At 43.5% G+C, this 24,051-nt stretch overlaps 2 protein-coding genes and 2 non-coding genes across 7 annotated transcripts in view; 3 read left to right on the top strand and 1 right to left on the bottom strand.

Annotated features, from left to right (window-relative positions):
• Positions 1-4,141, top strand: part of cul2 (cullin 2) — an 11,591-nt gene extending 7,450 nt beyond the window's left edge. Inside the window, exons 8-20 of one of the 2 annotated variants that reach the window (XM_031872423.1) lie at positions 270-432; positions 538-662; positions 890-997; positions 1,180-1,239; positions 1,337-1,465; positions 1,608-1,694; positions 1,812-1,964; positions 2,107-2,184; positions 2,265-2,331; positions 2,511-2,713; positions 2,864-2,965; positions 3,084-3,200; positions 3,296-4,141. In XM_031872423.1, coding sequence (XP_031728283.1) covers positions 270-432; positions 538-662; positions 890-997; positions 1,180-1,239; positions 1,337-1,465; positions 1,608-1,694; positions 1,812-1,964; positions 2,107-2,184; positions 2,265-2,331; positions 2,511-2,713; positions 2,864-2,965; positions 3,084-3,200; positions 3,296-3,427 — 1,524 coding nt within the window. In that variant the 3' untranslated portion in view covers positions 3,428-4,141. The remainder of the gene's footprint in view (positions 1-269; positions 433-537; positions 663-889; positions 998-1,179; positions 1,240-1,336; positions 1,466-1,607; positions 1,695-1,811; positions 1,965-2,106; positions 2,185-2,264; positions 2,332-2,510; positions 2,714-2,863; positions 2,966-3,083; positions 3,201-3,295) is intronic. The other variant, XM_031872424.1, reaches the window with a different exon arrangement.
• Positions 4,142-5,354: 1,213 nt separating this feature from the next.
• trnaw-cca (transfer RNA tryptophan (anticodon CCA)) lies at positions 5,355-5,426 on the top strand. Its single transcript has one exon. It is a non-coding gene; the product is annotated as a tRNA-Trp (tRNA).
• A 356-nt stretch (positions 5,427-5,782) lies between these two features.
• Positions 5,783-5,854, bottom strand: trnaw-cca (transfer RNA tryptophan (anticodon CCA)). Its single transcript has one exon. It is a non-coding gene; the product is annotated as a tRNA-Trp (tRNA).
• A 4,160-nt stretch (positions 5,855-10,014) lies between these two features.
• LOC116397197 (partitioning defective 3 homolog) overlaps positions 10,015-24,051 on the top strand; it is a 314,996-nt gene continuing 300,959 nt past the window's right edge. For 2 of the 3 annotated variants that reach the window (XM_031872427.1, XM_031872426.1), the window contains exon 1: positions 10,015-10,508. In XM_031872427.1, the coding sequence (XP_031728287.1) occupies positions 10,389-10,508 (120 nt within the window). In that variant the 5' untranslated portion in view covers positions 10,015-10,388. The remainder of the gene's footprint in view (positions 10,509-24,051) is intronic. The other variant, XR_004213660.1, reaches the window with a different exon arrangement.

The following is a 24,051-nucleotide window of genomic DNA, read 5'->3' as shown; positions in this document are numbered from 1 at the left end:
TGTGTGTGTGTGTGTGTGTGTGTGTGTGTGTGTGTGTGTGTGTGTGTTGTGTTAAATCTGAACCTATTCATATCAAAGTGAGAACATTTTCTAAAAGTATGTTATATTGCTTGACGGTTCCAATGGCACATTACTTCTACGCAGACACCACTGGATTCTAATTCTACAAACGGTATCATACTACCAATAATCTTTATCTGCGACTGTGCTGAAATATCCTGTTGGAACCGAATGGATGGACAAAAAGTGTCCCTCTTCTCTTCCTCCAGGTGTTGGGGCGGTTGAAAGACGAAGAGATGAGATGTCGGAAGTACCTGCACCCCAGCTCCTATGCCAAAGTCATCCATGAATGCCAGCAGAGGATGGTGGCGGATCATCTGCAGTTCCTGCACGGGGAGTGCCAGAGCATTATTCGGCAGGAGAAGAGAGAGGGTCAGTGCAGCGCGGGCCCCTCTGTGTCCTGATGCGTGCATCTGTTTTTGTGTGATGCAAATGGTTCTATGTACACACATTGAGTTTTGTGTTGTTTTTGTCCAGACATGGCCAACATGTACACCCTGTTGCGGTCCGTGTCCAACGGGCTGCCCCACATGATCCAGGAGCTGCAGGTCCACATCCACAACGAGGGCATCCGAGGCACCAGTAACCTCTCTCAGGAAAACGTTAGTACTCCAGCAGTGTGTGAGTGTGTGTGTGTGTGTGTGTGTGTGTGTGTCTGTTGGACGTACAGTATCGTGGATTTTCAAGCTGCTGCAAGTTGTACCGCTGGAGCTCGAAGGCGGCTTGATTTGACCGCTTAATCTCTTTTAAAATAATGATTTTGTCTGTTAGTTTTAACTGCAAATCATTTGAATGCAACCTTTTGTCTCGCTCTTCCGGCTTCCCCTAGATGCCAACCCTGTTTGTGGAGTCGGTGCTGGAGGTTCACAGTAAATTTGTTCAACTCATAAACACAGTTCTAAACGGAGATCAGCACTTCATGAGTGCACTCGATAAGGTAACTGAACGGCATACTCATAACGGTTACTAGATTGAAAACGTGAGGTTGTGTTTTCCTTGTGTACTTTCTGTAACTGCATATAACTACAGTTCTAAATGTGTTAAAGTATAACTATGTACACGTGGTGATGTTTTTTTCTCAGTTGGACTGAATGTGTTTATTTGATGTCTCTCTCTCAGGCTTTGACGTCCGTGGTGAACTTCAGGGAGCCCAAGTCCATCTGTAAAGCCCCTGAACTTGTAAGTGCACACGCTCGCATACAAACACACACACACACACACAGTGTTACACACAGTGCCCTGACCAGGTCGTGTCCCTCCTGGTGTGTCTGTGCAGCTGGCGAAATACTGTGACAATCTGCTGAAAAAGTCTGCAAAGGGAATGACGGAGAACGAGGTGGAGGACAAGCTGACGAGCTTCATCACGGTGTTCAAGTACATAGACGACAAGGACATCTTTCAAAAGGTGACCAGAGTTCCTCTGATGCTGCAGTATTATTAAAACCATAACTAGGAGGGTGGTTTAGTCCATTAGTTGGGTCCTTATTGTCCCCAAATACTCCAAGGAGACATTCTGTTTTTCAAGTTCTCGCTTTTCTTTCCCACAGTTTTATGCCAGAATGCTAGCGAAGCGGTTAATACACGGTTTATCATTGTCAATGGACTCAGAAGAAGCCATGATCAACAAACTAAAGGTAAATGCAAAGCTGAGCGTTAGTAACTAAGCTTTGCGACATGTCTGAAACGGAGGGCTCATAAAGAAGAAACAATATCAAACGTTCTCCTCCTGATTTTATCTTATTTTGTTACAGCAAGCTTGTGGCTACGAGTTCACGAGCAAACTGCACAGAATGTACACAGACATGAGCGTGAGCGCCGACCTCAACAACAAGTTCAACAACTTCATCAAGACGCAGGAGACGGTGGTGGACCTGGGCATCAGCTTCCAGATCTACGTATTACAGGTGAGGAGGACTCCTCACGCATTCAAATCTAAGAGTATCGCTATATCCACCCTGGCTCCACCGGGCGTCTTCAGCTTCTGCTCCCGCGTCGTTTTTTCAGTACAAATGTGTAATGTTGTGGTTGATGCCATGTTGGTTGCAGGCTGGAGCCTGGCCACTCACGCACGTCCCCTCCTCCACATTCGCCATCCCTCAAGAGCTAGAGAAGAGTGTGCAGATGGTGAGTTTCATCACAGGTATAGGTGTATCCTGAGTTAAAGGAGCACAGTGCTAAATAACGTCCTGTCTTTTGTTTTACAGTTTGAGTTGTTCTATAATCAGCACTTCAGTGGGAGGAAGTTGACCTGGCTGCACTATCTCTGCACAGGTAACAGAGACACACACACACACGATTTAAAGCAACAGTATCACAACCAGGCTGGTCCAATCATGGAAGGGAGGAAAAAATGAAATGTAATCAATGATGATTATGTTCACAAAAAGCGGGCTGAATAGTAACGTAGCTGGTTCGATTGTACTCGTCAGTGTCTGCTCGTCTCTTAACAGGTGAGGTGAAGATGAACTACCTGTCCAAGCCCTATGTCGCCATGGTGACCACCTACCAGATGGCTGTGCTGCTGGCCTTCAACAACAGCCTGACGGTGACCTACAAGGAGCTGCAGGACGGCACCCAGATGAACGAGAAGGAGCTACAGAAGACCATCAGGTCCCTGCTGGACGTCAAGATGCTCAACCACGACTCGCAAAAGGTCGGTGCGCTCATGTGCAACAAGTGCAATTGAATTGTCTGTGGTGACGGGTGTTGATTGGGAAGTTTCTGTTTATTTGCACCAGATTGCCTTGTCAAGTCTTTGTCTGTGTGGAAAGCATTGATGTTAATTTGAGTCCTCTGCTCACAGGAGGAGATCGAAACCGAGTCCACGTTTTCGTTAAATATGACTTTCACCAGTAAAAGGACAAAGTTCAAGATCACCACGTCGATGCAGAAAGACACACCACAGGTTAGACAAACGCTCATCTGAATACCGCCTCGAGTTGCGCTGCTGTTGCCCTGTTGTTAAGCAGCTACTATGTCGATACCCATAATCCACCTCCTCAACGTATCTGTCTGACCATTAGGAGATGGAGCAGACGAGGAGCGCCGTGGACGAGGACCGCAAAATGTATTTACAAGCTGCTATAGTGAGAATCATGAAGGCCCGCAAGGTGCTCCGACACAACGGCCTCATCCAGGAGGTGGGTGGAAGTCCTCTGTGTTCAAAGCCTTTTGTTGAGATTTCCCCGTTTGTAACAGTAGATTAACTGTTTACCCGCTGTTTGTTTTTCTGCAGGTCATCAATCAGTCCAAAGCCAGGTTCAACCCAAGTATCAGCATGATCAAGAAGTGCATCGAGGTGCTCATCGACAAGCAGTACATCGAGCGAAGCCAGACCTCGGCAGACGAGTACAGCTACGTGGCGTAGGGGGAGCCCCCTCCGCACAAACACTCAGCCGGCAGACGCAGGTTTAAAATCAATAACAAAACAGACTCATTCATCCATTTCGGTTTTGGACTGTCGCTGTCTGCTGTGATTCTACGCGCGGTGACCCAAAAGGCAGGACTGGTGCCTCCATCTTTTGAAAAAAACAAACAAGAAAAAGGTCATCGTGTCAACGTCACGACAGCCAGCTAACGCCACCTCCCACGAGACCCTCCTCCCCGGCCCCACCCACCGTCTGATTTTTAAGCTGTTTACAACATCACCAGTGCCACGCACCCCGTGCGTCAAAAACGACAAAAAATAAATTGCCTATCGCTGTTCCAGAGGGAAGAGCCGATAAACATCGACCGGAAAAATTAAGTTAAAAAAAAAAAAAAAGGAAAAAACTTGGGGAAAGAGTGAGTTGTGACACCAATGACACCATTGGTGGCTAATGTGCAGCCACCAATGACACCATTGGTGGCTACACATTTTTAAAAAAACAACAAAAAAAAACATGCTTTTTTTTCTCACGTTTGCAGTTGTTGTGTGTTTATTTTAATTTTCTTTGTTAAATGTACTGAAGTTAGGAAAATATATTGTAATAAAACTGGTATACTGACTATTGTATCTACTTTCAAATGTAAAGAAAAAAAAAACATGAGGTGACAAACATGATCCTGCTGCTTGTCAAATAAATAAATAAAAACACTGAAAGGTTTTATGTAAACATTTGTCGAGTGTATCCATATGTCAGTCCTCTGGTGTTTGTCATGGAACGTGTACTCTGATAGTTGTACCACTACGCAACAGGTGCTTTTCTGATTTTAACATGTCAACGCTTTAATCAAGCTGATCTGCTGTCTAAATTGGTCGAATTTAGATGACTAAATGTGACAGTATTATTAGTGACAGCTGGGTGCAATAACACCAGTATACCGACCAGGCCTCTACCGTGAAGCAGCTGCAGGGATTTATAATTTGAAAACATTGAGGCTTCGATCTGTTTGGGTGAAAACTGAGAAGAGGAACAAAGGAGCACAGTGAAGCTACCAACAACGACAACAATGGCTTTGATTATGCAGTTTGCTGTGAGACTCGAGTCATCTCATCATGACATCAGCAGCGCAGCAGTTGGCTCAGGGGTCTCCAGCAACCCATTTAAATCACAAATCAGTTTCAAGGAGACTACAGAACAGAACAGAGTCCACTGGATGTGTCCCCAGACAAGAGGACTTTTTCACGGCAGGCATTTTGACGTTATTAATAACTTTAACAATGGCTCAGTTATATTCAGTTACAGCCAGCCAGCATGCACTACTACCTGTAACTGAAGCAGCGAAAAATCGAATTCAGACATAAAAAACAATCGTGTGAAAAGCTTTCCCAGCATTCATCTCTTTTAACATTGGACATTTAACATTGACTCAAATCACTCAGGTCCCAATCTTAAATATAGCAAAGTTAATGGTAAAAAAGTGAGTTACTTAAATTGAACGAATTCGAAGTTGCTTCAAAACAAACAAACAAAACTGCGTCACGCGCACATGCGCGTTCGTTACGCAGCGTTCACGACTGCTGCCACTGCACGCGCAGGGCGAGCCCCGTGGAGCCAGTTGCGCAGCTGATAGCTGTCCATGGTGCTGATGCAGGCAAAAACGCAGTGAGACAATGTCATTCACCAGGAGGGGAGATGAAGCGGTATTTAGTGGTGTTCAGGTGTCCACGAGACGCATGTCCGAGGAAAGGGGGCATTGAGAAGAGAATGTCTCGTGTGTCGCATATCATCCGTGTTTTATGTAATAATTGTAGTCTAATTTATGGATCCAAATGATGGCATACATGCAAACTGGAAAAATAATTTCTCCCACTGCATCCTCTTCTTTAAACGTTATATAGTATTTTATCGTGTTATTATTTTGCTATGTAGGACCTCGTGGCGCAACGGTAGCGCGTCTGACTCCAGATCAGAAGGTTGCGTGTTCAAATCACGTCGGGGTCATATCTTTTCTCTAACTATTAATTAAGAGCAGGTTTGTTTACAAACATGAAAATAACTACTGACAACATATCACAGATTAAACGCTCTAACGTGATTATGTAACAGTCAATGTACACAACAGTGTCTGATGTATCTGCATAGGGTGGTATGGGGAAAATAAACCAATGCAAGGGCGAAAGACATCTTTATTCAACTATTTTCCTTTCATATGCACTTTGTTTGGAATTGCCATAATAGAGGAATTGTCCATACACACAATGTGAGCTTTTACAAAGGCATGAATGTGACAGGTCTCCTAAACTGTCACTTCAATGGCTGCATACAGACATCAACATTGATGTATGTATAAATACAACTGACCCTGACGTGATTTGAACACGCAACCTTCTGATCTGGAGTCAGACGCGCTACCGTTGCGCCACAGAGTCACACAGAACAACTCTGAAGGTCTCATGTGGAAGACAGAGTTGTCTCTGATGGTTGTGTCCCTCTAGTCTGCCAAGCTTTAGCAGGTATCAGGTGGAGGGGTGTGGACCTGACAATATGCGAACAGGCCCTGGCTGTAGTACAGCCCAGTCCTGTCTGTGTGTACACTCTGAGGTGAGTTGTTTTTCCTCCCTGGTTCTTTTTCAGAGATTGTAAAGATGAACTCAATGGAGAGCAGACTCAACTTTACAGATATTCAAATTAGAGGAGAATTGGAGGCCGACAAATGATCAGTGCATTGGTTAGAAAACACAATCATTGGCTCTGTCCACTTATAATCAGACTCACCAACCTTAGATCCTCGACTCCCCATGTCCTGTTTGCTATAAAGCCATGTTGGTGACCAAAGTCAGTTTACTGGCATCATTTCAGAGGATTTCTGGGTATTAAAATCTGTCAAGGTGTGATATGTATCCCCCCCCTGTCAATAAGTGTCTCTAAAACCAATACTGCCAGAGAACAGAACCAGCCATCACTTAAATCTTCACACCATCATTCATTAGTTACTCCTGCTCTCTATTTTGTTTAGATATAAAAGCACACAGCAGTGTATGTATACTCTGATGTGAGTCATAGATGTCACATGGGGCTATTTATACTATCAATAGACAGATTTAAAATGCCATATGCACAACAGGAAGAGTTATTGTTGGGCTACACGGGGATCAAACGTTGCAAGACAGAACGTGCATGCAGCAAAACAAAGCAAAAGCATCTGGCAGCATTGGCAAATCCATGATATCAGAGTGCTAACACCATTCTCTGTGTTCACAGTGTACACTGGCCTCAAACACAGCAGTTACAGGCTTTGAACTTAATCCACACAAAAGAGAGATTTCTGGAGAAGAAAAGGTGTAACGCATTTCAGAGCCAGCAGATGGAGCCTCTCAGCTATCAATAAATATGTCGTTGTAGGATACATTGGGTCAGTGAATTTTATTATTAGCCAACACAAACATGACACTTGTTTGAGTCTTTGTCTTTTTCATTGTTCATGGTCTGCTGCATTAGTCAAAGGTAGGGTTGGATTGTAGTGTTATGTTTTGAGTTGAGCTGTTAGGGATTCATTATAAAGTCAAGGTGCTGCAGTAACAACTGTTAATGGCTGTCATAAGGGAAACTTGAATTAACCCCAATAATGGGAGGGGGCCTCAGCTTGCATCAGATTGTGGTGGTGGCAGAGATGCCATTTAAGTCCTGTTTGACATTGTTATGTGTGAGTTAAACCAAACACCGACAGTGTTGCAGTTCTGCAGGGTGCACTGTAATGAATTGCTGTAAATTTCCATCTACAACGTACTGTCTATTGCAGGTCAATGTGTCTGTAATGACGATATATAAAAATGTATATATATTATTTATATATTATTCTAACTGCTTATTGCCTACAATAAACCTGACTTTGGACACAACAGCTTCAGTTCATCCTTCTGAGCAACAGCCATGTGGAGATCAACCGAGGAGTCGAGGTAAAGTTACGCTTATCACCCGAAATTCAAAGTCTCCAGTATTGATTTGTCTTCATGATTATTGAACTGTTAACATCTCAGATAATGTTTCACTTGGTCTGTTTCGTTACATTAGGTTGCTAATATTGGCGGAGCTAGCTCTGTAACGTTACGTCCTCTTTCAAGGTGCACATCGTCGTATATCATCGTATATATTTATACCAACATATATACATATATGTATATATGTACTGTATATATATGCATACATATGCTGACTAAACAACTTTAAAACACTGCAGACATCAGCCTTAATCGTGCCACTGGGCGGATGTTGCATGAAGTGTCCCAATGATGTCATACTCTTTTCTCTCCCTTGCTTGGTATTGGACGCGGGGACGCGGTGACTCCACTTCACTTAGCTTGAACACAAAGCCGGGTTTATTTGGCATTGTGGGTTCGAACCCCGCCAATTCGCACACTCAAGCTGCATTCCAAATTACACACTTTCTTCTTTTTACTTTGAGCGCACACCGCGGCTGCCTGTACAAAGAGCCCTCTGTTGCGTGCAGCGTGCAGTCAGTTGAGACATACTTCCTTATTGTTTGCAGCAAAACATGCTGGCTTGCATACTGCAGTAGGCTAAGACATGATGGTATTTTTGTCATACTATGGTATTGGGACATACTATATATAGTATGGTAGTATGGGTATTGAAACGCACAGCATATGTTCTAATCCGGCACCAGAAATGCTTCTGAACCATTGCAAAACAAAATCAAGCCACTTGTTCTTTAAAAAAAAAAACATCTTTGTGACCATCAGCCTGCCCTCAATAAATGATGATTAAAGTGAACAGTCAGCTATAGTGACCAGGCTAGACTGGCGACTTGATAACTCTGTTACTGGCCTTCAAAGTATTGTTCCGCCACACTTTAAATGTCTTTAGACGTGACGGGGGAACCAACCAAGGAGGCATCTGTAAGTAAGTATAGCCCACTAAACATAGATCAGTAAAAGGTTGAATAGAGGGACACATAAAGGTGGTATTAGAAGGTGGAGGTATAGAGGAAGGACCTAGTAGATTACACACACTTATGAATGAGTGGATCTGTGCGGTGCTGGATTCTCAGGGGGTGAGGTAAGTCTGTGAATGACCCCCTCCACTCTCGGGACCTTGTCGGAGCACGTCTGGCCACGGAAATAACGCCCCACTGTCAGTACAGCGTTGCCGCTCTTTTCTCCGCACTGGACAAGTCTGTAAATGTGGAGCGGACGGGTCCGGCGGGCACCGTCTTAATTTCCACCACTGCCTCCTCTCGCTCTCTCTCTCTCTCGCTCTCTCTCTCTCTCTCTCTTTCTCTCTCTCTCACACACACACACACACACACACACACACACACACACACACACACACACACACACACACATTTGGCTCATGAATGTGGATATAAGCGAGACGTCGACGTGACACCAGGAATGCAAAAGGTGAAGAAAAACCTTGATTTGCTGTTTGAGGGAGTGTTTTGGCCACCAGGGGGGGGTACTATTTATACACAAGGGAGCAGCAGTTTTCACAGGGGAGTAGTTCATAATGTACGACCAGATGGGGAGGCCTAACTGAAATATTTTCCAAGTCTAGAACAAGCCAATATATTGTTTCATATCAATGGTTTGACCCTGACAGGATTTAAACACAACAACCTTCTGATCTGGAGTCAGAAAAAAAAAAAAAAGGAAAAGTTTAATCTTTTAGGTTCTACTTGGATGCTCAAGGGCAACAAGCTGAGAGCATTAGGGAACAAATATTTGAGCAGTGATAGTATAGTTTGGAGAATAAAAAGGGGGCTGTCCGTCTTCCGCTGGTGTTCATGTTCACTCATTTGGACTGCATTAGATCATAAAGAGCCAAGAGCTTGCGGGGAAGTGAGAGAAGCTCCACAGAAAAGGTTGCAGCTTTTATCAGTAAATTGGGTCATACCGTAGATCCAGCCTTAGGCCCATCTCTCCTTTTTTATGCACTGCGTTTCAATCATTTATAGTCATATATGCATAACGTTAACGTATGCTTCGCTATCAGTGCTCTTCTCGGCACCTCGATTCTTGCTGGTGGAGTTACGCTCATTCAGTCCGTCTCATACTTTCTGCAATAGACCTGCAGCACTTAACGTGTCAGGGTTTACCTATAACCATAACTCCCAAACTCACGAGATCTGTGTCTGATACGACATAGTCTGACCCCTGAGGAGTTGCATGTTTAGTGTTTGTACAGCAGGTAGAATCTGTCTGGAAAACTGCTTCAGGCCCTCGGGGAGGGGGGCCCGTCAGGATGTCTGTGTTGCAATCGCTTCAATTTGCCTCAATATATATATATATATGATTACAAACTAACTGCCATAGGCCTACAGCTATAACAAGAGGAACAGAGGGAATATACTGGTAGACTCTGGTATAAATGGGTTGGGGTAAAGTGTGTGTGGAGGGAGTTTTGTTTTTGTAAGATCTCCACTAAACCACTAGTTTAGCCTACTTTGAAAAAGAAAAAAAACACACACAGCAAATCCAAGTGTTATGCAACTTTCAGTTATCACTAAGCAAAGCGATGTAAAGTGGCTCTGTTTGCCTTCAGTTACAAAACCTGCACCGCAGCCTATCGGTCGGCGTGGGGGAAGCATTCTTGGAGCCTGCTCCGACATGTGGACGCGCTCCTATGTGTCAGTCCAGTGGTGCGCTCTCGCTGGAGAGGCTTCTAGCTGGGAAGTTTCTGTAAAGTGAGTCAACGCGGCGTGCACACACACACACAGACACGCACAAGGAGGACGCCAACCCAGCCCCGCCGCCTGCCGGATCCAATGCCGGGCTTCCCCCCTTCTTCCAGGAGGGCACGGAGACAACTTCACTTCAAACCTCCCTCGTCGCAACAACCGAGGATTTTAAGTTTGTTTTCACTGTCGCGCTCCGGGGATGGTTCCATTCGTCGCCCTGACGCGGCTTTTTCCTCGTTGGGATTAACGCGGCGGAGGTGATAATGAAAGTGACGGTGTGTTTCGGGAGGACCCGGGTGGTCGTCCCGTGCAGAGATGGGAATATACAAGTCCACAGCCTCATCGAGCAGGCGGCCATGAGGTACAAGAAGGCGATCGCAAAGGTAAGCCCCGAGCGCGCGGCCCTGCTCCGGTGCGCCTCTTTCGTACAGCGTCTCGCCCAGTGCAGAGCAGCAGCAGCAGCAGCGCCGGAGCCTCAACATGGCGCTTTTTTTCACGGAGAGAAGAGAGAGAGCCAGTGGGCTGCCCCTGTTGAATGGGAGCCGGTTGGGGACCCCCAGGGGCCCCTTTGGAGGAAGGAGGGCGGGGAGTGGGGAGTGGGGGAACCTTTCATTGTGATGTCGAATGTGACGCTCAGGAGTGATTATTTCATTATCCAAATAAAGTTGTGAAGCAGATGGAGCGCTCTCTATATAAAGTGTGTCCATGAAAAAGTTCAGAGAAACACTGGAATTGATCTCGTTCACTGCTACTGTAGTTGTAGGCCTACTGGCTTCAAAGTTCATCCAGAGTGTGTGTGTGTGTGTGTGTGTGTGTGGAGCAATGAGGATGAAGTAGGAACAAAATAACCCGTGCTGTGTGTGTGTGTGTGTGTGCGCCAGTACTACTGTATAAAATGTCACCTTTGTGCAACCAGACAACAACAAAAAAGACTATAGGTAATACTTGAGTTACAAATATAATGTACTACAGTGTAGATTCACAGATTTTAATCTGTGTGTGTGTGTGTGTGTATTCATGTCTCTGCATGACCACGATCAATCCGTTTCCTTTAAATAGTACTGATAGGCCCTGTGCATTGGTGGAGGAACCCCGCTTTGCACTCATTGCTCTTTGCAATTACACGCTGACCGAAAAGTTTTAAAGTTCATCCAAGTTTCTCATCCTGAATAAAGGAGCTCACGAGTGTGTGAAACCCCCCTGTGCCAAATTTGGATGAGGCCTGAGTGGGACGCTGATTGCTTTCCCCCTTTTGTGGGTTTCTAGTGGCTGCGCTTACAAGCCCATTAAATGAGTAATGAATGAATTCAAGTTTGGTAGCGTTTCCATGGTTAGCGCCGGCACTCTCTCCTCGTTGGCCGTGTGGTATTACCGTGCAACCTCTTTTCAAGGCATTGGAATACCCAGATGAACCCACGCTCTGATTAAGAGAATGATCCAGAGTGAGAGTGCAGCAGTGACGGCATGATGTGGGTTTGATGGAACGAAATCAGTGTTTTTCCTTTTCAGCGCATTGTCAGTGAGGTTTCACTTCACGGCTCGGCTCCACAGTGACAGGTGAAACACCTTCCACTTCCTGGAAAATATTCACTGTTGCACCTCGGCAGTAGATTTTTACCACGGCAAACGGTGACGAAGTAGGTCAACATTAACGCTCGTTCTTGAAGAGCACTTCCTCCATGCAGACACACTAGCATTCACACACACACACACACAGACACACACACACACCCATTCACTCCCCCCTCTACCAGCGCCTGTTGGGTTTTTCCATGGTTCAGCAGAACGGAGGCGACTGGTCCATTGATCCATGCAGTGGCACCGTAAATGTAGACGTGTATAGGCTTCCCCTCTGGAGAACACTTGGCCCGGGGTCAACACTTAACTACTGTATCGCGGGCCAGCCGAGACCTTTGGACCACAGGAAGATGAGTCCAGGTCACTTGAGTTGTATAACAGCTTACAGCAGCTTTGATGCTTGGTTTAAAAGTGCAAAAAGTTAGTTTTTATTCGTCTGCATTCAACAAATACATCCCATGCAGATACTGTATCATGCAAAAAGTATTTAAATGCTCACTTTTGGCATTAAAAGAAGAGCATAAATCATGCGGGCGGCATGCTAGAATAGGTAAGCTATGAACATAAAAAGGCCACACTCTTAGGTCACTTGTAGTTTGGTTCATTTTGTCAGGACCAAGGAGGGAAAAGAAAAGATACATTGTAGAGTTAGTTTGAACCGTACCAAACGATAAAGGTGCGAAAGCCCTTTTTGATCGACCTCTTTGTTGATCAGTTTTATCCGGAGACAAGCTGATATGAGAAACGCCACCTGCACTTCCTGCTCGAGCTCTTCAACAACTACTTCACGTCCGCCTCTTCTCTACCTTCCTCCTCTATACTTAAAGCTGATCTTACACCTCCACCCACATTCTGCCTCACTCTAATGCCTTCATCCGCCTCTTCATTGTGCTCGAACCGTCTTGGGTTGCAAAGATATCCGTCACACGTATTGCCTTTTTTTACATTCTAATATCAGTGATGTGTAAAAATCCGACTTATTCTCCTCTCTGAATTAGCTGAGCCCAATCAAGACAATGTCACAAGCTGTTCCCGGATCTTCTCCGGGGACTCTCGAGGAATTTGTCACAGTCTGAGTGGGACCAGGAAGTACGAATCAATCAACTCAGAGTCAATCTGGTCTCCAGTATATGCACAGTCATGAAGGTCATGCCAAATGGCTTTTCAAGCTTCTCATCCAGCCTTTCTGTTCCCATTGCTGTTGTTTTCAGCACTTGAGCCAGTCAAGTAATAACTTGAGTGTTTACCGCATTTTTAGTAGGGGTGGGGGAAAAAATCGATACAGCATAGTATCGCGATATTTTGCGTGGCGATATTGTATCGATACATGGACGCCAAGTATCGATCTTTTATTACATGAACTATTTAAAAAAATATATATATATATCAATCAAATCAATTGCTTTTTCAGTCCACTAGATGGTGCTGAGTTGTATTCTGGTGAGGTCAGGAAAGGTCCTGGGTCAGCGTGATTGGTAGGAAGTTGGTCAAAACAAAGAGAGACATCTGGCCTCACAACGGGGTTAAATCTGCCAACAGTAGCCAGGCTCATGGGGAGTGTGCAGCGCATAACTGGCTCTCTGCCTCGACGTCCATGCATCGCAAGTTATACTGAGTTATATAACACTTATATCCTACTTATATAAGTTATAGTTCATATACTGAGTCCACACGTTTGCATTTAGTTAAGTTGGACTATGTAGTAATACAAACAGTTCAGTTTGTCAGGTTCATGCAACATTTAGGACATTGTTGGTCAGTCTGTCTGCTTGACAATCCTATTTTGCTGCAATAAAAATGATTGAAGTGAGATGAACAGACTGAAAACTGTATCTTATTCGATAAAACATGTTGACACAGTTTTCCTTTGGGGACATAATTTGAAGTTGAAAAAAGTAATAAATCGCAATATATCTCAGTATCGTGATAATATCGCAGTATCGTGATAATATCGTATCGTGACCCAAGTATCGTATCTCTGGTGATTCCCACCCCTAATCTTTAGTCACGTAAGCAAGAGCAATATGAAGATGGTATTTTGTGGGCTTTCCTTTTTGCCACACGAAACAACTCGTGGACCTGACTCGTCCTCTCGCACAGTCTGGTTTCACATCTGCTGCACCGGCTGAGACATAAAGCTAAAGAATACCCGAAACATTTCAGACACTGGGTCCCTAATTTGTGGCTCTAACTCTTAGAAGGGCCGCATCTCCAGATCCCATTTGTCTCCTACTTTCCCACAGTTACTCAACCTAAATGGTGGCTCAGGCCTTCAAAGCACGTAATTGGCCCTTTTCCCCCTCACAATATTCCACAAATTCAGGCTTGCAGACGTGTCGCAGCAAAGTCAAGTTGTTGAAATACAGATGGAGTATATCCTTTAGGGACAAGGCTGCTAAGCAAAAACAAAGTCGTCTTCTTTGATTACATGCTACAAGTAGTGTGTTAGTGATGTGCTTGGAGCCCGGCTAGCGGTTTCCCCTTTTGTTTCCAGTCTTTATGCTAAGCTAAGCTAATTGACTGCTGACTGCAGCTTCATATTTAGCGTACAGAAAGTGAAAGTGGTATCAACGTTCTCATTTAACCCTTGGATGAAAGCAAATAGGAGTATTTCAGAAAAATGTCAAACTATTCCTTTAAAGTAACTTGAGTCTTGTCTTGAAAAATAAAAAAAGTAAAGTAATCTTTAACTTCCAGTTGAGTCCTGGGTGGATGTCTTACAATTACAGCTTAATAGCTGTAAATTCCTTTTTACCTTTTTTTATTTAAAGATATTTTTTCACTGTCAAAAGTGCAAAACATCCACTAAGATTCTGCAACACAATGAAACAGAAATGGGGAAGTGAATATTTTCTCATATGTCCTGCTTAAAGTAACATGCCTTTTGCACTCAAAATAACCAGCTGGCAGCATCATACACAGCAACAGAACATATATATTATATATTGTTAGATATATTGACAATAGCTGTGCAGTAAGTTTTCTGTGCATCTTCTTGGAACCACAGTATGAGCACTCTGACTTGACACCTAGCAGGCAGCCTGTCGCTGATCCCCATTCATGTCATTTCAAAGCAAGTTGACTGTTGAGCAACTTTTTGCTCGACCTGATGAGAAACAAATACGGCGTTGGAGAGCCGCTCCCTATAGATAGACTCTTTTTTTTCTGCTGCAGGGCAAAAGCTAAGACAAGTTAGCATCTGTCTGTGACATGATGTTTGAAGCGCTACACTGATGTTGATCTGGAGGGAAAAGAAAAGACAGATCACCCTTCAGAAAACACACGTGAGAGAAATTTGTTTCCAGGCATTTTCAAAGAAGGGACTAGCAATGCTGTTACAGCGGAAAGTTTCAACTACTTCCTTCAAACACCACTTGTCTGTTCTGGGAATCATCAGGCTCTACTAAAAGTACAACGAGGGTTTTTTAATTAATCCTCATCTATTCTCAGGTAAGGACTCAACAAGCCAGTGCAGCTGCACAGCAAAGAAAAAAGTGGGGAAGTGGCGCTGGAAGGGTTGTCAGTGCTCATTAGCTCACCACACTCAGCGGCTCCCTGCTTGTGTAACGGAGAGGAGCTGCTGTATGTGAGCGTGAATATTACAGTAGTGGAAGGTAATTGGGAATGGGGAGGAGGAGGGGGGGGGTTATCTTGTGAGTGGACTGTACGAGGCGGAGCCGTGTAGGCCCCTTTAGGGTGATGGGATGCAATGTGATTGATGGTAACTGAGTAAGGCCGGTTCAACTGTGGTCAAGCAGCAGAGATTTTCTCGAGTTCATCTCGACCACAGCAGGGAACAAAGCAGGAAAAGAGGAGGAGAAATGCGGACTCGGTGACCTCTCTTGTTGTATTCTCCTCAGTCTTTTACATTCGTGTTTTTTTTATCCTTTTCCTATCTTCATCCCTCTTTTCTTTCTTCCTTTCTTCTCCTTGTTTTCCAGCCGACTGAGCAGTGTCCTTGCTTCCGTGCTAAATCCTTCCAGGGGAATACTTGCCTGCCGGTCTTTGAGTAAAACGCCACACACACCCGCTGCTCCCAAATCACGAGTTGAAGTTTTGCCCAAGCATCCAGAAAAAGATGTTCAGCACCCCTGTGCCTGCACTGCTCCCCTTCTCAGTGGTTCAGCTGAAAACTGAGACAGGGGGGCTTGCTTCATTTTTAAGGAGTTTCTTGCTTGTAAAACCAGCATGTTAAATGGGGAAATCTCTTCAGGTGCGAGACACAATGTCGAAAACTCTGCAGCAATAGTAGAACATGCAGAAAAGAGATTATACAGTGCAAAATAGCCTGTAATTTCACATGGAGGCTGGTAGTGGCATGTTTATTGTAGTATGGTGGTGACAGTAAATGGAAGAGCAGACTAGTAGTTAAATACTATTCTGAAAAAAAAGAGATCTTAAAGTTCTACTTCAAATTGAAATGACTTCATTGTAAGTATAGTTCAGCAGTGTAGAAACATATACTGTACAGACCATAAGTAGCTGGACAATGATGTTTTCTTTTGTTGTTTTCAACTCATGCACATTTGGAAATTACATGAAACTGATGTTTACATTTTTTGAAAGTGTTCCCATTCATATTGGAGGAACAGTTCAGGGCTGGTGCACAGTGAAGCACAACGAGCTTAAACATACAGAAAAGGCAACCAAATAATTTAGTTTATTGACAAATTCAGCCACAAATTAAGAAAGAGGTGACGTTGGCTGGAGTGCAGGCCTGAGATATCAAGTCCGAAATCTGTTGGATGGAGGCTGCAAAGGATTTGTAACCAAAATATTAAATGATTGTATGAAAGTTTAACTTGTCCAATTCAAATTTTGGGCCTATGTACACAAAAGTTCTACATCCCTACACAGTTTGTAGATACAAATGGACTCAGACTTTGGTCTACGTTGGTGCGACTTGAGAATTTGAGAGCACTGCCGTACAACCTGTCTGGCTGACAGACTAAAGGACTGAGCTTCTCCACTCACGTGGACGGCACCAAGTACAATGACACCACGCCGAGTCCCTTATCTTTCCCAAACAGCGTCTCTCTTCAGGGCTTCCCCGCTGGCTAGCATGTATCTCGGTTGTACACACAGGTGCTGATACACATGTATGCATGTAAGACGTGTGGCTGCAGAGAGCAAAAAAGCGCCAGCTTCTCTGGGATGCTGAATTGAAAGCATTGAGCTTGAGTGTTACAGGCGAAGCTGAGAGATTTGACATCTGTAGCTGCTAAAGACGGCAACGCAAGCGGGCCGCATGCCATCAGGGTAACTGCCAAAGTCTGAGCATGCCGCAGCAATGCCAAGCCTTTTGCGTGACGGTAGTCCGGCTACATCTATTTGGTGTTGGGGGGCATTCAGGGTCAGTTTCTGTTGACACTGCTGATGTGGTTTTAGTAGTTTTTATTTTTTTTGTTGGTTTACTTTGTTCATCCACTGCGCTTGGTGCTAAATAACAGAAAGTCCTTTTTGTTGTCAAATCATTGACAGATTTAGCAGGACCTGACACAGCGAGGCAAGAAGCTCGAGGGGAATTCGTGGGTGTGTGTATATATACGCACCCATGGACATGTTTTAATATGTTGCATGTGTGTGTTCCTCAAGGATTATTTCCTTTCAGCAGATAACGTGGCTCAGTTCAGGCACAGCTCGTTTTGACTGCACTGGCATATCGAACACGTGCTCTTGATAGCTCTCTAGCTTGTGTTTTCCTCTCCCAGCCGCAGCCTTGTGACGTCAGGGACTCCGTTTTGTTATCTGAACTCGTCGGTTCAGATCATGGAGCTAATGATTAGCCTGAACCGTCAGAGGCAAGAGAATGGCAGCAATGCACTTCACTTGATCTCGCATAACTTAGACGTGTGTTTGGCTTCGCGATGCTTCTCTTCCGAGCTTCAGGAATGTTGGCCCTCGGAGATGGCAGTGAGAGCCTCCGGAATGCCCTGATGAAATGTTGCAGCTGATTATTGATGCTCTGACAAAACAGAATTCGATCCCCCTTTCTCCTGATCCGGAAGCAGCTGTGCCACAATGTTACAACAATATCTCAGATTTTTTTACTTTCTCATTGCTCTTTCTTATCACTCCTGCTTACCCCTCTCGATCCGTTCCTATTCAGCTCTACCGCTCCCATTTGTTATCACAGATTAGTCACCAGAAGATAATGCCTTTGCTCTGGGAATGGTTAGCATTAAGCTCCTTTTCATGTAATTCTGCTGACCTGGCTGGTAGCCACATATGGGGAGTTAGAGGAATTGGTTTCACCATAGCCAACTGAGACACTGTAGAGCACGGCGGAATAAGTGGTCATCTTTAGTCATACAAAACCCTCTTACTGATAAGGCCGTTCATTAGGGGTTATTGTTCCTCTTACCCCGTTTGATATCCTCTGTCTTCGTTTCTGCTGCATTCAAGATGAATGTGCCTGTTGGTTGGGAGCTGAGGAAAATTGAAAGCTACTTTCCCCTGTGCCATCAAACCGCCCTCTCCATATTCTTATGATCGTGGTTGAAAGATGGACCACATAATCCTTATTTGTTTTTATAGATTTTTTTTTTAAATGGAAAATTTGAGTGATGTGACAAGCTGTGGAATTAAATGTATTTCATGCAGAAAGGGCCAACATTATGTTTGCTAATGCTGCTGAGATGGAAAAGCACTTTCAACCCTCCGCAACACATTCTTAAAGGGTGTTTTGACAGCTTCCACTGTCTACACTTTGCACGTCTTAACATGGCCCCCACCCCCTTGTTTCTTTTCCATTCAGTAATGGTAAAGGCTGCTGTAGCTCCACTTTTTTTACCCAGGAGAAGCTCCCAGATCTGACTCTGTGAAGAGGAGAAGCTTTTCCCCAGCTTTTATATGTAGAGCTGCTCTGGCGGCAGAAATAATCTAATTGGTTCACTCAAACGTCAATGGGTGCAGCCAAGGAAACACAGCCTTGTAGACTGGCAAGCTAACGGTGTGAATTATATGAATATATTGAAGGTTAGTCAGGGTAATTGATGACTTTTGATCATCATCGGTATTTCAGTTAGCAGAAAGAAAGAGAGATTTGCTATTACAATGGGCTTTAAGGCTTTTTAGCCAGAAAAAAACAATGACCATGCAACATCTAACGCAACCACCGAGATTATTTCTGCCCTGAGAAGACTCCAATCTACTCTTGTTTCAGAGCTGCAGGACAAGGATCGATGGTTCATATGACATGCTTGACTGGCTGGTTGACCACAGAGTCAAGGAAGTGGAGTGGTCTCCATTAACAACCCGACAGCTATGGTGTGGAGAGAGCCGTATACATTTGCTTCACTTATCCATAAAGTCTGTATCGTTCCACACGATGACATAGTTACATCCGCCAAGGAGGTTTTTGGTTGAGTGAGTCTGTTTTTCAGCAGATTTACAGAAAATCTACTGGCTAGATTTTCATGAAACTCTCAGGAAGGGTTTAGTATCGGCAAATGAAGAACCAATTAAATGTTGGAGTAAATCCGAATCACGGGGCGGATACACAAATTATTTTTCACTTTGGTTAACATTGCGAGAAAGGGCAGTTGGCATTGGCGGAGGTCTGCGCTCTCAGAGTGCCCTTCTAGTTGGGTATCGTGTTTGTTGATTTGGATAAGACCTAGCACGTTTCCTTCTCGTTTTGGGCACAGTAGCCCTCTGAAGGGCCAGGTTGTTCCTCTTGTTTTTCTCATCCCACGTTTCAGTGAGATGACAATTCCTGCCTCCAGCTGGATCCAACTGTGTGCAAGTTGTAGCAAAGGCCAACTATGTGGTGTGCGGTGTTTCGACATGCAGGCCATGTCAGGCCCTCTTGGGTGTGATCCACTGTTATGTCAACAGCTTATTTCTGTGGCCATGATTGCAGTTACTGAGCACTGAGTTACTGAAGAACAAGTGTGTTTGTTGAAGAGTTAAGAACAAGACCTCGTGATGATTGTCTTTCAGATGGCAGACCTGATACATTTCTTACGTAAGGTTATTTGTGTATGGATGAGGAGATGTTCTAGATCATTTCCTGTTACAATTCAAGGACATGTGGTTTGTAGCACCAGAACAGGATCACATTTATGTATTTGTTGCTTCTATATACTCTATTTTTAAAGCTTAATTAGATGCCTATTAATGCAATCTGTCCAAAGAACTGTGTCACCTTGAAAAAAGGCAGATCACATATTAAAAGCAAAATTGATGAAAACGACCCTAAATTAAAGATTATACAAAGTTTTAAAAGCTTACTCAGTCTAAAAGCTTATAGGCCTTAAGCTGCAATAGACTGTTTTTAAGACATTTTGACTTTTCATAGCAAGCAAAGCACAGGTGGAACTAATAACTTTAACGTGGGGTCTGTTCCATTTATGTGTATCACTAAGTCATGACAGTGAGTCAGCATTCACAATACCAAGCCCATACAACGATTACACATGAATGGAATGCAACCCTTACCAATGCTAGGCCATTAATTGCACCTCTGCGTTTCCTGTTATGACAAGTAATTTGTTGTGAAAAAGATAATATCAATGTTTTTTTCTTTTTGGTCCCGAGTTCGCAGAACAACTTCTAAATGAGTGGACAGACAAAAAGCCTCGACGTACTATCGCTTCATAAAGCAGCTATGGCTAGCGTGTTAGTGGCTATTTCACACCCAGCAGAAATGGAGCCACATAAGCATTCATTTGGAGTTGTGTTTGCGGTCAACTGACGACTGTAAGTTCATATTCTCTGTCATTTTAGCTCTGTTTTATGAAATAAATCTGTCTCATAGCTTGCTCTGCTGTCTTTACCAGCTAGCTAGTTTACCACTAACGGTTTGCTCCAAACTAGCTGCCTGTTGCTGCTAATGAGCTATAAGATGCAAAAATGCTGCTTTTAACTTTCTACAGTCGAGTGATAATTCTTTGAGTATTTGTTACTGTGACCTTGAAACAAATATCCAAAATAATGATAGGCAACTTGGATGAAAACAACCCAAAATTAAAGATGATTAAACTGTTCTAAAAGTCAAAAAAGAAAAATGAAATCAAATAAATAAATTCCATAGCAAGGAATGCACATGTGGAATAACTTTAACGAGGGGTCTGTTCCATTTACATGTATCAAAGTCATGACAGAGAGCCAGCATTCACAATACTAGGCCCATAGAACGAGTACACATAAATGGAAGTTTATTTTTCCTCGTGTTTCTGGCGGCCTCTGTCACACTACACATAGCAATGCACTGTAGTCATTTGTTAACACGACAAAACTTTGTAGCCAAGCTTTAGCGTTAGCTTTCTGAACTAGCTTTGTTACGCTTGTGACTATACTGTTTCACACACTGCTGCAGCAGCAGGTTGATTTGGTACTTGGACCAATGACATTAGTTGTCTCTTCTCAACTTGCTTTCTTTGTGCTTTACTTAGACGTCTTCATCACTGGTGTTATCTCTCCCTGCATGACTCCCTTCTCCTTAGGAGAAAGGGTCAGAAAGGGTCTCTGTCCATGTAACTAATTTGTCTTCCTGATTCCCCTTCCTTCTAACCTGACATGTGGTATCTTTGAGGCAAAATACACTTTCTTTGACTGTGAGGAGCTCACAACAAAGCATAATAATGTTTCTGTACAGGTTCACGATTATCTGTTGGCTACATTGACTATGCAATGGTGCTACAGTTATAACCTGGAGCCTGAAAAACGTGTCAGAACTGATTGATGTAAAATTTTAAAAACAAAGCGTGAGACAGAATGCAGTCTGTACACATGTGGTGGGAAAATACAATTATAATGAAGAATTAATTGCGAATTGATTTATATGTTGTTTTATTTGTTTCAAAGTATTAGAATGACTTGATTGTGCAAAACAGTCTTATAGAATACAACATCAAAGTGGTCCTGTGGCTTTGTCTGTCATTGGCTTTTGACCCCACTAATGCACTCTGGGTCTTTCAACCCTCGAACAGGACACACACACACAAAGTCTTTCTTTCAGTGGATAGAGTAAATGAACATGGTTGTGTATAGTCAGTAGCTGCACAAAGCTTTTATCAAACACCGTTCAACCTACATTTGATTTTGTTTGATGAGCTTGAATGATGGCAAACCTAATGAGCAATTGGTATTTCAGCATATTGGTGGCATCATTGTAATTTGATATCGATACTAGTAGATTACTAACTTCTGGTATACTAGTGTACTAATAGGGTACTAAAATAATAATTGCCAATGACCTATACATGAAGACCAGATGCCTTTGTAATAAAGTTGTCAAAGCGTTGAGACATCAAAACTAAAGCAACTAAGTAAAATTCCAAGATGTTTTTCAGCCCCAATTTAACTTTAAACTGGGTTTGGCTTTAGGACTTTTGAACATTCATTATTCATTTAGTATTCACGATCAGCATTAGCTTAATTTTTCATGCTGTTGATACAGCAGTTCCCCGGATGCAGTTTAACCTGATTAACTTACCGATGCTCAAAAAAGCCTTGTGCCAAAAAAAGAGGTGCCTAGTGTTTTTCAAGCCCCTCATCTATTGATCTGCCATAATTGTCCTCATGATCCGTTCCCTAATGGTCTGGAATCTATTATTTTGTCTGTCAGGCTTAGGGCACTGTTTCATTTCCTTTGCTAAATAAGTGAATAATCTCTCCCCTGTGATATTTCAACTTCCTCTACTTCCCATTGTTTTGCATACGCTGTAAACACATCTACAACCAAACCTGTTCTTTTCCGAAAAGTATCTGTCCATCAGTGTCGGAAATAGTACATCACATTGACGCAATTATTCACCTGTGATAGTGAAGATATATGCGCTTTCTGCACAATTCCTCATTGAAATTCTTTGAAAAATAAATTACGTCACCGCTCATACACTGACGACTGGCATTTCTATGACTCTGTTTGTGTGGGGTTTTCAAGATATGCTCTCAAACATCCAGACAGAACTGTGAAATGGGAATGGCATGCTCAGGGCTACAGGAGAAAAATAAATCCTTAATGTGAGATGGGTTTAGACGTTGGCGGGACTGTGGGATATTGCAGTCATTTGGACCGATTTATTGTGAATCAAGCAGGGCCATATGAACAGAGGGATAGCTCCTATGCTAAAGTGGATTCCTTTCTTTGTGAAGTTAATGATTGCAAGGGAAAAGGTTTTGGCAGGTTTTGTGCTCTGGAGCTTAAATTATTTCAAATCAAAGTTCCGACTTCCCTTGCTGGGAATTCGCTCTTGTCTGTTCTCAGGGCACCGATTCAAGAGTTTCTGTTGTGGAAATATACTAAAGCAGTCAGGGATTCAGTAGGGCTTAATTGATGAATGATCTTTTACTGTAGATTGGGTTGTTTCTGGTTGTGTTCCCATTCAGCAGTCCGATCGAGTGGATGAGATTGATGTTGAATATTCTCACTTTGGACCCTCAGCTGAACACTAAAGATGTATTGCACACATCTAGTTTTAATTTGCTGATGCCAGTTTTTCCCGTTTGTTATCATTGTCAACGCAGTGCATTGCTATTCGACCAATTCTGTGATTGCAGCCCAAGGCCACCAAGAGAAAATATTCAGAGATGACTCAGTCTTTATCTCACGTTGACCAAGATGCCTTTTATTTGAATCGACATGCACTCATAGGAGCTACAGCATGATGAATGGTTTGTTGTTTGTCTGATGCACACCTATGGAGAGCCACATCAAACACAGAGAAATGGCATGCTGTCAAGGATGGCTCCACTATAAGGTTGATATCTGACTGCAATCTGCACTGACAGATTGATAGTAATAGTGAGTCCAAGTTGTTTGATGATGATGTGGTTTGTTGGTTTCACCGATGTTTGCCAGAGGAAAGCGAGCAGCACAAACATCATGCATAACAATCCAATTGTTTCGACTTGTTTTAATCATGAAACCATATCACTGCTGGCTTTGCCCTGCCTTTGTGCATGTAGTGTAAATAGACTCATGTATAGGTGCTGGTGTTCAGTCGTGGTGCAGAAGATAGCGTGTTGGTGTGTAGAAAGACCCACCGACTACGAGATCATGCCAAAGCACTAAGCTGTGGGCTCAAGGGTAGACTTAGTATGACACTGTGTTTCTGCAAATAAGTTGCAAATTCAGCTCATCTAGTTTGGATGGCCAACATAGAGATTTCACCGATGAATATGTTCAGACACTGATTTATCTGCGCAGAGTAATTTCCTGCCCAGACATTTGTTCTGGTCACAGAACATGTTGCGGTATGATTAGTTGTTGCTTGGACCTTGAAATGGGGTCATTCAGTCCAGAGTAACGAAATTACTTTTCCAATATAACTCGGAGCTTGTACTTTCACACACATGTCCATTACCCTTGGACCACTTTGCCCCTGTGATGATGTGCTG

This window comes from Anarrhichthys ocellatus, unplaced genomic scaffold (genome assembly GCF_004355925.1).
Source record: "Anarrhichthys ocellatus isolate YVR2014 unplaced genomic scaffold, GSC_Weel_1.0 scaffold63, whole genome shotgun sequence".
In the NCBI taxonomy this organism is placed as follows: Eukaryota; Metazoa; Chordata; class Actinopteri; order Perciformes; family Anarhichadidae; genus Anarrhichthys; species Anarrhichthys ocellatus.
This window is presented reverse-complemented; position numbering and strand designations above follow the sequence as displayed.